The 12,500-nt window shown below is 43.9% G+C and overlaps 1 protein-coding gene across 1 annotated transcript in view; it reads right to left on the bottom strand.

The window, feature by feature from the left end:
• Window positions 1-1,423: 1,423 nt before the first annotated feature.
• LOC124378069 overlaps window positions 1,424-12,500 on the bottom strand; it is a 14,124-nt gene continuing 3,047 nt past the window's right edge. The window contains exons 3-26 of the mRNA XM_046837560.1: window positions 12,312-12,439; window positions 11,815-11,937; window positions 11,333-11,526; window positions 11,119-11,207; window positions 10,878-11,005; window positions 10,666-10,790; window positions 9,284-9,401; window positions 8,866-9,081; window positions 7,879-8,049; window positions 7,557-7,700; window positions 7,419-7,468; window positions 6,812-6,941; window positions 6,520-6,602; window positions 6,239-6,368; window positions 5,861-6,051; window positions 5,668-5,758; window positions 5,392-5,539; window positions 4,757-4,938; window positions 4,400-4,555; window positions 4,112-4,245; window positions 3,853-4,013; window positions 2,868-2,962; window positions 2,257-2,500; window positions 1,424-2,144 (exon numbers count right to left, since the gene is read on the bottom strand). Of these exons, the coding sequence (XP_046693516.1) occupies window positions 2,047-2,144; window positions 2,257-2,500; window positions 2,868-2,962; window positions 3,853-4,013; window positions 4,112-4,245; window positions 4,400-4,555; window positions 4,757-4,938; window positions 5,392-5,539; window positions 5,668-5,758; window positions 5,861-6,051; window positions 6,239-6,368; window positions 6,520-6,602; window positions 6,812-6,941; window positions 7,419-7,468; window positions 7,557-7,700; window positions 7,879-8,049; window positions 8,866-9,081; window positions 9,284-9,401; window positions 10,666-10,790; window positions 10,878-11,005; window positions 11,119-11,207; window positions 11,333-11,526; window positions 11,815-11,937; window positions 12,312-12,439 (3,329 nt within the window). The 3' untranslated portion in view covers window positions 1,424-2,046. The remainder of the gene's footprint in view (window positions 2,145-2,256; window positions 2,501-2,867; window positions 2,963-3,852; window positions 4,014-4,111; window positions 4,246-4,399; window positions 4,556-4,756; window positions 4,939-5,391; window positions 5,540-5,667; window positions 5,759-5,860; window positions 6,052-6,238; window positions 6,369-6,519; window positions 6,603-6,811; window positions 6,942-7,418; window positions 7,469-7,556; window positions 7,701-7,878; window positions 8,050-8,865; window positions 9,082-9,283; window positions 9,402-10,665; window positions 10,791-10,877; window positions 11,006-11,118; window positions 11,208-11,332; window positions 11,527-11,814; window positions 11,938-12,311; window positions 12,440-12,500) is intronic.

Below are 12,500 nucleotides of genomic sequence, written 5' to 3'. Positions count from 1 at the left end.
GTCCTGATATGATGTTCCAATTTTGCATTTTGCTAGCTGTCCCTGTTCTCCTGCAGCAGTGTCGACAGTTTCACTTTGAGTGATTTTTTTAATCGTTGACTCACTTAAAGATTTCCTCGAGAACAACAGCTCTTTCACCTGCATCCTGCTTAATGGGTGTCCACATCCAACCATCTTCACCTCCAAGATTGTCTGAGACCAGACACCCGGACAGCTGCTGCAACAATTAAAGAATTTCTGCTCAAACTGTCAGAAAGCGTCTCAGGGAAGCTCGTCTGCTCGTCGTCCTAATCGGGGTCTCGACCTGACTGCAGTTCGCTGTTGTAACTGACTGAGTGGGCAAATTCTCAAATTCGATGGCGTCTGGCACTTTGGAGAGATGTTCTCTCTCTTGACAGATCAATCCCGGTCTTCACTGTACAGGGCAGATGGCAGCGTGTATGGCGTCGTGTGGGTGAGCGGTTTGCTGATGTCGACGTTGTGGACCGAGTGGCCCATGGTGGTGGTGGTGAGGTTCTCGTATGGTGCATTTTATTGATGTCGTTTTGAATGCACAGAGACACCGTGACGAGATCCTGAGGCACATTGTTGTGCCATTCATCCACAAACATCACCTCATGTTGCAGCGTGAAAATGCACGGCCAGAAAAAGTGCACATCTTTTATTGTGTTCAGCCTCAACACACCTGTGCAGTAATCATTCTGTCTAATCAGCATCCTGATCTGCCACACCTGTGAGGTGATGATTCTCTGGGTAAAGCAGAACTGCTCACTAACACACATTTAGACAGATTTCTCAACAATATTTGAGAGAAATAGGTCTTTTGTGTACATAGAAAAAGTCTTAGATCTTTGAGTTCAGATGATAAAAAATGGGGCAAAAACAAAAGTGTTACGTTTATAATTTTGTTCAGTAAATGTAATTTAACACGATTTGCATCTAGCAGGTCGTGATTTTTTCACTAAAAACTCCCATCCCAGCAAAACAGACCGTGTCACTTCTCTCACTTTATGGAAAACAGACTATATTGGCAGGTTTCAGTACCCAGCTGTAGTGTCACATCTGTCCACTGCAAAATGTTCAGATTGACATTCAAAAATCAGAAGTCTTCAGTGATGCACTAAGATCCAGAGTCAATGCCCTCAAGTGTTCATTTCAGATAAGACACAAATGGCAGCTAGTCAGTGTTTGTTAATGTCTTCATGTACAATAATACAGATGAACGGCCTCTGGGTAGCACAGCTGGTGTTTGGGTCGCAAACCTGTTTCCCCACTAGTAATGTCACCGCTTGGGGTCATGACCTCTTTCGCTACCGCACTATAAACTTACTCAAAACAAACTGCTGCGATGTGTCCAGGATTTCATATCGGGTTCGTTTGAACACCTTTTGGATAATAAAATAAGGAAAACGAGACTTAGAAGTTACTGAACAGTGCACAATTTTTATTTAACTTCTAAGCATGTCGCCAGATGGCACCACCACCATGGGGGGGCGTCACGTCATGCACATGCCCATTGTCCCAATAGACAGAATGCATTACAGACACATAAATGCAACACCCCATTGCTTTAACTTCTGCTCAGGAATGAATCTGTTACAAAAGTAATCATACCGATCATCATTTTAATAGTAATAATATTATTAGTAATAGTAGTAATAATAATCATGGAAATAAATGCACAGCTGTGTGAGTTATAATGAGGTAATAACACTACACTGATATTTCAGGGCATAAAACCCACAGACACTAAACCCACAGTGAGGAAAGAAGAAAACCTTCATCACATTCACAATAAATATTCCCTCTTCCTGTTGGAGTCATGTCTCATCACACACTTACAATCACTGCACACTCGATTGTTACTGAGCTGGGAGACGGGTGTGAGACGGGCAGGAGACAGGTGTGAGACAGTGTGAGACGGGCAGGAGACAGGTGTGAGACAGTGTGAGACAGTGTGAGACGGCTCTACAGGTAAACAGGAGGTGCAGGATATTAAATACATTCTGTTTAATTTATTAACACAGAATAATGATAATGTCATAATCAGTGAAGAAGCTGCAGTGTTGTCATGGTTACACCCAAGAGGAAAAGGAGGAGGAGCTTCTGTAACCCCGAGGAGGCCGAGATTCCTGAACCTGCACCTGTAAAAATAAAGAGAGTAAGTGTGTGTACAAGTTGTGTACCTGTGTAGTTGTATTTGTGTAAATGTGTGTATCTGTGTAGGTGTGTGTGTGTGTGTGTGTGTGTGCATACTTGTAGGCTTGATTGTGGTAGCATTAGCAATACCGGTGGTATTAGCACTAGCTGTAGTATTAGTGTTAGCATTAGCAGTCACTGGAGTTAAGGCGCGTCCCCCCGTGAGGCCGATGCCCAGCGTGTCTAGATCAGACTGCAGCTGTTGTGTAATCCAGCTGTGAACCACCTGGTTATTCTCATACGTCTTCAGATCAGGCAGATTTGTGCCCAGCAGGCCCTGCACCTCACTTACTGTCAGGTTCTACACACACACACACACACACACACACAACACACACACAGGTTAATGAACAGGGTTTCAGTAATGGTGCTTGGACCCCTAAAACAAACCATAACAATAACAAAATGAAGGAGCATTTTTTAAAACTAGCTTTAGCTGTAGCTTGATTATGTTTCCGTGATGCAGAGCAACAGAAGCTACAACACACTAAAGTACATAAATACTTTTATTTAACACAGTCAATGTACATAATGAGGGATCAGGGAGTTGTAAAGTAATGGGCTAGCTGAGTTTGCTAATGCTAGTAAAGGTAAACAAGCCCAGCTAGCTCGTGTTCTATTATTTTCAGTCCTAGCATGCAGCAACATGCTAACCCTGTCACACTTACATTTATGACGTTCTGGTCCAGTGTGATGAAGGTGAGCAATTCCATGCTGATGTTGGACAAGGAGAGTGCACGCACATAGGAAATATCAGCTCCACCTGCACACGTGTGTGCACACACACACACACACACACACACACACAGAGTTATATTAGTTGTAATTTCATAGTAATTATGACATTTGGTTTCAGTCTTGCTGTGTGTGTGTGTGTGTGTGTGTGTGTGTGTGTGTGTGTGTGTTCTTACTCAGGTATGATTGTGTGAGTTGGTAGGTGTCGCTGGAGATGGTGTGTGTGTGTGTGTGTGTGTGTGTGTGTGTGTGTGTGTTCTTACTCAGGTATGATTGTGTGAGTTGGTAGGTGTCGCTGAAGATGGTGTGTGTGTGTGTGTGTGTGTGTGTGTGTGTGTGTGTGTGTGTTCTTACTCAGGTATGATTGTATAAGTTGGTAGGTGTTGCTGGAGATGGTGCTGGTGTGTGTGTGTGTGTGTGTGTGTGTGTGTGTTCTTACTCAGGTATGATTGTATAAGTTGGTAGGTGTTGGTGGAGATGGTGTGTGTGTGTGTGTGTGTGTGTGTGTGTGTGTGTGTGTGTGTGTGTTCTTACTCAGGTATGATTGTATAAGTTGGTAGGTGTTGGTGGAGATGGTGTGTGTGTGTGTGTGTGTGTGTGTGTGTGTGTGTGTGTGTGTGTGTGTTCTTACTCAGGTATGATTGTATAAGTTGGTAGGTGTTGCTGGAGATGGTGTGTGTGTGTGTGTGTGTGTGTGTGTGTGTGTGTGTTCTTACTCAGGTATGATTGTATAAGTTGGTAGGTGTTGGTGGAGATGGTGTGTGTGTGTGTGTGTGTGTGTGTGTGTGTGTGTGTGTGTGTGTGTGTGTGTGTTCTTACTCAGGTATGATTGTATAAGTTGGTAGGTGTTGGTGGAGATGGTGTGTGTGTGTGTGTGTGTGTGTGTGTGTGTGTGTGTGTGTGTGTGTGTGTTCTTACTCAGGTATGATTGTATAAGTTGGTAGGTGTTGGTGGAGATGGTGCTGGTGGCCCTGGTGCTCTTGTTCAGTGTTTGTTCACTGAAGGCGCTCTGAGCGATGCTGAAGAGAACCTGCTTCTTCTCCAAGCTGCAGTTCGACACTGAGAGGGGATTCGCAAGCCTGATACACAACAATGACAACCAGAAGTCATGACACCTATAACAGTTGGTGTGTATATATTTTGTGGTTGTATTGTGTGTGTGTGTGTTTGTACTCACTGCAGGCTGATAGATTTGATGTTCTTCAGTAGGTTAATGTCCAGTGCACACAGGTTTGTTCCTCCCAGTGCATTCAGCTCTAAATAACCCAGAGTTCGATTTCCAGTCACATACATGCTGACTAAAGCTCTCACCTGAAAACACACACACACACACACACACACACACACACACACACATTAATATGTACTGTGTGTAAACTTCCTGAACTCTACGAAATAAAAAGATAATGTGTGTGTGTGTGTGTGTGTGTGTGTGTGTGTGTGTGTGTGTGTGTGTGTGTGCAACCTGCTCTGAGCTCCAGGCTCCATCATATGACCTCATTAGAGCTGCCAGGGTCATGATGGATGTCACATTCCACTTGCTGATGTCACTAATGGAAGCGGCACGAGAGGCGGGGCCAAGAACCTGCAGCACTTCGTCACTGATGCCTGCTGGGTATGCCTGACACACAGGAAACAGGAAACATCACGTCCACCATTTTGGATCTCAGTATGAGAAATCATGATAACCAATTTAACAATGCCAAGCACAATGGGATAACCACACCCTTCACAGTTACCATGGTTACCACTATCCGGGACAGATCCAGAGCTGCTAGAATGTGGATGTTGGTGTAATAATGAGGCGTTCGTTCTCTGATACCTGGTTGAGTTTTTTCAGGATGACAGTCTGGAAGTCGCTTCCCGTCGCCTTGTCAGTGATGGCTGCCAGGTTGTCCTTCAGGGTCTGAACGCTGAGGCACGCATCAAACTGGTTCACATCGTAGCCGAAAGGGAAAGAGGCGTCGCTCGCCTGGACCTGAGTTATCTCCCCTACCGTACACGCTAATGAGAGATGACAAACACAGACAGACATTTCTCAAAACCTTCCAGAGACAAGTTAATTCTAAAACATGTAGCTTGCTAGTCGGGGCAGTCATGAGTAACCACCACGGAATACTTCAGACAAGTTTCCAGCAACGATATGATGTGATTGATGAGCAGTCAGACAAACTACAGGACCAAACCTGTACCTGAGATTTACAAACAGAAAGAACTAAGAGTTTGCAGTCCTTTCTCCTGTTCTAACATTTAATTATGTGCCTCCTACAATTTGCCACAGATCAATCTACAGAAATCATCTATCTGAACTCATAAAATGCTACACAGCGCCCCCTGCAGCGGGAAACTGAATTACCATACAGATCTACAAACACACACACCAACCACACAGGGCAGGAGTGTGTTAGTCACACAATGTGTATGAGACATGAAGTGTGTGTGTATGTGCGCGCTCACCAGTGTCACGCCTGAGTCGTAACAAACTGCTGGACCTGGTAATAGATGCTTTTCCTGCCTGAGAGATCAAAGTGCTGATGCTCTGTCTCGACATTCCTCTCTGCTTCATCCCAGGAACAAACACTCGGAGAAATTCCACCTTTTCTTTCTGTCAGAGTACACACACACACACACACACACACACACACACACACACACACACACACATTATGGTGTATATATTCTGAACTCTGCAGTACAATATATTATGTACCACACACACACACACACACACACCTTTGTAAAGTAGGACCAGAAGTTGGAGGTCAGGTACAGGGGCAGGACACCTAAAGAGGTCAGCGTGGTCTGATTCCAACTGGCTGGAGCGCTGAGGAAAAACACAACACACACTCATGAGGAACACTGAAGAACACACTGAAGAGCTACTGACTATATGTATGTGTGTGTTTGTGTGTGTTTGTGTGTATACCCGTAAACTGTGTTCCCTCTGAGCAGGACAGTCTCGACAGAGCTGCTCTGCCCTGCTGTGAGGGTTGAACACAGTTTGAGCTTCTCCAGTACATATGGATCTGAGTTGAGGATGTATGAGCTGTTAAACACACAGACCATCTGTCCCATCACGTCCAGCTGTGACTGACTCACACTCAACCCCGAGACACCCTTCACACACACACACACACACACACACACACAAATAACATAGAATGTTAATCACAGGGTTTGTGACATACCACTTAGTATGTGTATGTGTGTGTGTGTTTGTGTCTACTGTGTGTATCTTTATGTGTATATAGTGTGTGTGTGTGTGTGTGTGTGTGTGTGTGTGCGTGTGTGTGTGTATACTGACAAGGCACTGACGAGCATTCCTGAACAGATCATCTCTCCTGTAAGCTAGCGTTGCGGAGAACAAACTGAAGTCCGCTTCACTCAGTGCTGAGTAATACGACCGACATATAGATGGCTGCACCTGTGAGAGACTAACACACACATATTTTTTCAATTTGCACTACTATACCAACACATATTGTATGTACGTATGTGTGTGTTTGTGTGTGCATATATATATATAAATATGTATGTGTGTGTGTGTGTGTGTGTGTGTGTGTGTGTGTGTGTGTGTATATATACTTATAGTAGAGCAGCATGTCTGCAGGATAATCAGTAAAGGCTGTCACAGTCTCGCTTCTTATGTAGTTGTTCATGCAGGTCAGCTAAAGAACACACACACACACACACACACACAGAGAGAGAGAGAAGAGTTAAGGTTAGCCTAGCAAATCATTCCACCATTAGCTATCAGTAGACTAGCACATACTGTTTTAGCCTAGCATAAATTTATCCTGTAAAACCTCAGGGATAATCAGACTAGCATATGACATCATAAATACTCAGCATTAAGTGTGTTGTGTGTTGGTCTTACCTGTGACTCCTGGAGGGTGACTTTATTGTTGCCACGGCGCCGGCAGCCTCTGATCAGGTTTTTCACCTTCAGAGTGTTAAAGCTCTGAACACGTGTGCAGGTAAAGCCCTGCAACACCTGAAACGAGATACTGCAGGAAGAGAAACACAATACATGCACCATGTTACCATAACCAGCCAGTTACAGACCATGCTGTGTGTTACAGCAGGTGTGTTACAGCGGGTAGGTTACAGCGATTGTGTTACAGCGGATTTGTTACATCGAGTCTGTTACAGCATGTATGTTACAACGGTTGTGTCACAGCAAGTATGTTACAGCAGGTGTGTTACAGCGGTAGCTTACAGCAGGTGTGTTACAGCCGGTGTGTTACAGTAAATGTGTTACAGCCGGTATGTTACAGCGGTTGTGTTACAGCGGGTATGTTACAGCAGTTGTGTTACAGCGGGTGTGTTACAGCGAGTGTGTTACAGCGGATATGTTACGGTGGGTGTGTTACAGTGGGTGTGTTACAGCGAGGATGTTACAGCGGGTGTGTTACAGTGGATGTGTTACAGCAGGTTATGATTGTATACACCATTACTATTCCTAAGCCCCTGAGAGAACTTACTTGTCTGCGTTGTTGAACTGTTCAGCCACTGTGTCAAAGAACAGCATGGCCTGAGGAGCACAAACAACTTAAAGTAAGGTGACGTTAAACTGCAGTATTTCAGTGTTGATATGTAATTGATGTTAGCAGAAGCTGCACCTGATTTGAGGTCCACTGCTTTTGATTGAGGGTTGTTGCCATTTGCTGAGACAGAAACAACAGCGATGAGCGAGGAATCAATTGCGCCATGTTGTCAGGTACATTCTGTACTACAATGTCAGGGTTGGAGTTCACTGAGATGACCTACAGATGAGAAACCAAGAGAAAGCAGCACAAAGAGACAAAGTGAGGTTCTGTACACATGAACGAATATGATTTTTATAAAAACTAAATAACTATTGGTGAGCCAGCCAGGAGCATTAGAAAACATCATGACCACTAAATTCAAGAGTGTGTGTGTGTGTGTGTGTGTATGTTTTACCTGGCTGACAATGATCTGCTGTGTGGTGATGGAAGTGCTGACAATGTTATTTAGGAATGTCTGAGACTGCAGGGCTGTGAGCAGTGAAGATGCTGAGATGGAGTTGAACAGTGTGGATGGAACACCGATCAACAGACTGCCCAAAAGCTGCAACGATTCAACTGAGGTGATCTACACACAAACACATAGAAACATCATGTATGAATACTCATTAGGAAAAAACACACATCATCCACCTTAACTGTTGATTTCTGTAAAGCTGCTTTGAGACAATATCTGTTGTGAAAAGCGCAATAGAAATAAATTTCACTTGACATTTATAACAGCTGAGGTGCACTAACTTAGCTGTCTGATTTCGGAATAAAATCAAGCTGTATCATATTATATGACAACAGTAGAGTGGAGTGGAGGTTTAATGGTTAAGGATTATATGTGCTACATGCTGCAGCTAAGTGATAGCAAAGACTGCAATGTTAAAATTGTTCATACGTGGATAAGTCAGGTCAAGTTAATTAAGAAGCTTTTATTGTCATTTCTACTATATATATCTGACGCAGTTGCAGTGTTGCTACATTAAACAACATAGAGCTACAAAACACAACATAAAGCTACACAACAGAACACAGAGCAAGGACTAAAGTAAGTGTCCTTGCCACTTAAAGTGCGTTGTTTGCAAACTATTTGTAACCAATGTTTGGAAACATGCAGTTGTGAAAGGTGGAGCAGGAGTGATACCCTGGGTAGATATTTGTTTCTGGTCTCAGGGAGAGGAAGGATGGAACAGAAATATGTGTATTACATTCAGAGACTACACATGGTTTAAATAGAATGCAGATGGGGAAGAACAACTGATCAGACTCAGCCAATCAGCACACAGATCGAGTTTCAACGCTGAATCAAATACTGTATGTACACTTATAATGATTTATTGATGCCATGATTCCTTCCTTACTGATGCTTAATGAGAACATGGCTGAGACAGCATACCTTGAACAATCCAGACGAGAGCAGTGATTGGACGATTGCCATGGCCTGGCTCTCGCTCCAGCCAACCACGGAACTGAGAAAAGTGAGGGTAGAGAGCAGGACAGAGGGGCGGGAATCTGTAATCTGACCAACACTGAGGCCAGTGATGGAGTTCCCCAAAGCCAAAATTCCATCTGATGTCAGGATGTTCACATCACTTGCTAATGCAGCAGATACCTACATGCAGAAATAGCACACACACACACACACACACACACACACACACACACACACTATTTTATACCACATAGATATTGCTGGACAATATTTGTTAGGGGCTCAATACAATATACTTGTTGCTACACAGCAAAAAGACAAGTTTGCCTAAACTGTGTGTGTGTGTATGTGTGTGTGTGTGTGTGTGTGTGTGTATACGTACAGTAGGGTCTATGTCTGTGCACTGATATTGTAGAGATTTGATGATGCTCACTGCATCACTCTGAGACAGGTTTGAAAATGCACTTGCCGGAGCAGAACACCACAACTGTAGGGGGAGACTACACACACACACACACACACACACACACACACACACACACACACACACACACACACACACGTATACACAGACACAAAAATAAAACATGTTGCTTGGTATTTAATCAATTTCATAGTTTTTATTACGCCTCTGTATTAATGAATCTAATGTTTATTATAATGGGTCTGTCTAAACAGGGCATGTCTGAGTAGAACAGATGGGTGTGTCTATAAAGGACAGATGGGCATGTCTGAGTAGAACAGATGGGCATGTCTAAAAAGGACAGATGGGCATGTCTGAGTAGGACAGATGGGCATGTCTAAAAAGGACAGATGGGAATATCTGAGTAGGACAGATGGGCATGTCTAAAAAGGACAGATGGGCATGTCTGAGTAGGACAGATGGGCATGTCTGAGTAGGACAGATGGGCATGTCTAAAAAGGACTGATGGGCATGTCTGAGTAGGACAGATGGGCATGTCTGAGTAGGACAGATGGCATGTCTATAAAGAAGAGTTGGGCATGTCTAAGTAGGACAGATGGGCATGTCTAAAAAGGACAGATGGGCATGTCTAAGTAGGACAGATGGGCATGTCTAAAAAGGACAGATAGGCATGTCTATAAAGGACAGTTGGGCATGTCTGAGTAGGACAGATGGGCATGTCTATAAAGGACAGTTGGGCATGTCTGAGTAGGACAGATGGGTGTGTCTATAAAGGACAGATGGGCATGTCTGAGTAGGACAGATGGGCATATCTATAAAGGACAGATGGGCATGTCTGAGTAGGACAGATAAGCATGTCTGAGTAGGACAGATGGGCATGTCTAAAAAGGACAGATGGGCATGTCTGAGTAGGTCAGATGGGTGTGTCTATAAAGGACAGATGGGCATGTCTGAGTGAGACAGATGGGTGTGTCTGAAAAGGACAGATGCTCATGTCTGAGTAGGACAGATGGGGGTGTCTATAAAGGACAGATGGGCATGTCTGAGTAGGACAGATGGGCATGTCTGAAAAGGACAGATGGCATGTCTATAAAGGAGAGTTGGGCATGTCTAAGTAGGACAGATGGGCATGTCTGAGTAGGACAGATGAGTGTGTCTATAAAGGACAGATGGGCATGTCTGAGTAGGTCAGATGGGTGTGTCTATAAAGGACAGATGGGCGTGTCTATAAAGGACAGATGGGCATGTCTATAAAGGACAGATGGGCAGGTCTGAGTAGGACAGATGGAAGTTAGAGTCTGAGTAAGAATGATGATAATAACAGAACAGTGTTTCCTCACAGTTTAATGCTGATCCTCTGGTCAACAGCAAACAGCATATCTGTGTAGAGAGTGATGACGTCTTGGCTAACGTTGTACTTTGAGAACAGTTCAAGGTTCTGTGCATTTGAAGTGAACTGCTCCAGCTGGAGAAGAAACAGGGGCATGGTTCAACCCTGGAAGCATCTCATGGACAGAAATAAAAAAAAAAACATAATGATTTTTTTAATCACCTTTAACCCTCCAAACTGTTGCAAGTCTTCCACTGTGATGAAGGTGATGAAGGCGCCAATGTACTGATAGAACCAGGCAGTGGAGTTTAGCGTGGGGTCTGTGGGGTCGTAGCATTTGGGTGCATTTTCTATAACAACAAAGAAGAGCAGCATGGAGATGTGGCACAGTTATATCCAGCACAGACGAAGCAATAGTCATGTTTATATCAGTAGAGGTCAGTAACGGAGGAGTTTGGAGTACCTGTGGTCAGGTAGGACTGAATGGTGGTGTAGACGTCTTTCTTGGTAAAACCTGCTGTGCTAAAGTTATAATTTCCCAACAGAAACACGCTGAAACAGACAAAGTGGTTGTGTTTGATGAGGACTTATAGAGTCTCCGAGAGTATTAGCACATAGCTAATGGTACCAAACAGACAAAAGTACAAATGTTCTATGGAAAGATTCTGTTTACATACAATTTGCTGAAAGCCATGCAAGATACTCCACCCATCTGGGTAGAGCTGATCATCTGAGAGCTGAGGTACGGCAAGTACTGGACTAGCGTGACATTAAACCATCTATTTATATCGGTCTGAGATGAGGCATAGATAGCTTGAGGCCACACACACGTCAGCGTCTGGCCAGCCAAAGCTGGTGACAAAACCGGCTCCTGGAGAGAGACAGGGAGGAACATATTACTTGCCTGCTGATAATCTGCTACCATCTGTGTCCAAAACCATCATCTCTCAGTGTGGCTCTTGGAGGATAGAAGAGGTTATAGAGAATGGAGGGATGGACAGTGGAATGTGGGACGGATGAATGTATAGATAGATGTTGATGGATAAATTGACATGCTTCTGAAAATATTGTTAAAATAGTTTAAAATACACTTATGAAATACAGGTTGTTTGGCTGAGTGTGTGTGTGTGTGTGGGGGGTGAGTCTTTTCTTAGCATACACTTTGCAGGTAGTTCTCTGTTTGTTTGTAGTTGTTGAAGAGTTCACACAGTTGATTTTGGTCCACAGTGCTGCTGTTATTCAGGAGGTCAGATAGCTCAGCTGGAGACATGGAGTTCAGAAACTACACACACACACACACACACACACACACACACACACACACACACACACACACACACACACACACACAGAAATCAATTACACTTTCACAAACTTGTGCACTTTATACTGCCGTCTGCATGCATATGTTTGATGCTCCATACTGCCCCTTGCATGTGATTGGTTGATGCTCTTTACTGCACTCTGCATGTGATTGCTTGATGCTTTGTTCTGCCCCTACATGTTGTTGCTAGATGTTGCATGTGATTGGTTGATGTTCAATACTGCTGCCTGCATGTGATTGGTTGATGTTCAATACTGCCCCCTGCATGTGATTGGTTGATGTTTAATACTGCTGCCTGCATGTGATTGGTGTGTGACCGAGAGCTGACTGACCTCTGCCTTGCGTCCAGGTGGAATGAGAGACAGGAAAGTGGAGAGAGAAGGAAACTGGAAGCCTCTGAAGTATGATTTAAGGAAAGCGTAGAAACTCTGATTAGTGTAGCACTTGATCAGCTCAGGCCCTGCAGGATGAATGGAGGGATGGATTGATAAGGTTTCAGTTCATATCAGAATAATATATAT

Source organism: Silurus meridionalis, chromosome 24 (genome assembly GCF_014805685.1).
Source record: "Silurus meridionalis isolate SWU-2019-XX chromosome 24, ASM1480568v1, whole genome shotgun sequence".
NCBI lineage: Eukaryota > Metazoa > Chordata > Actinopteri > Siluriformes > Siluridae > Silurus > Silurus meridionalis.
Note: the sequence above shows the minus strand (reverse complement) of the source record. Positions and strands in the feature narration are given on the sequence as shown.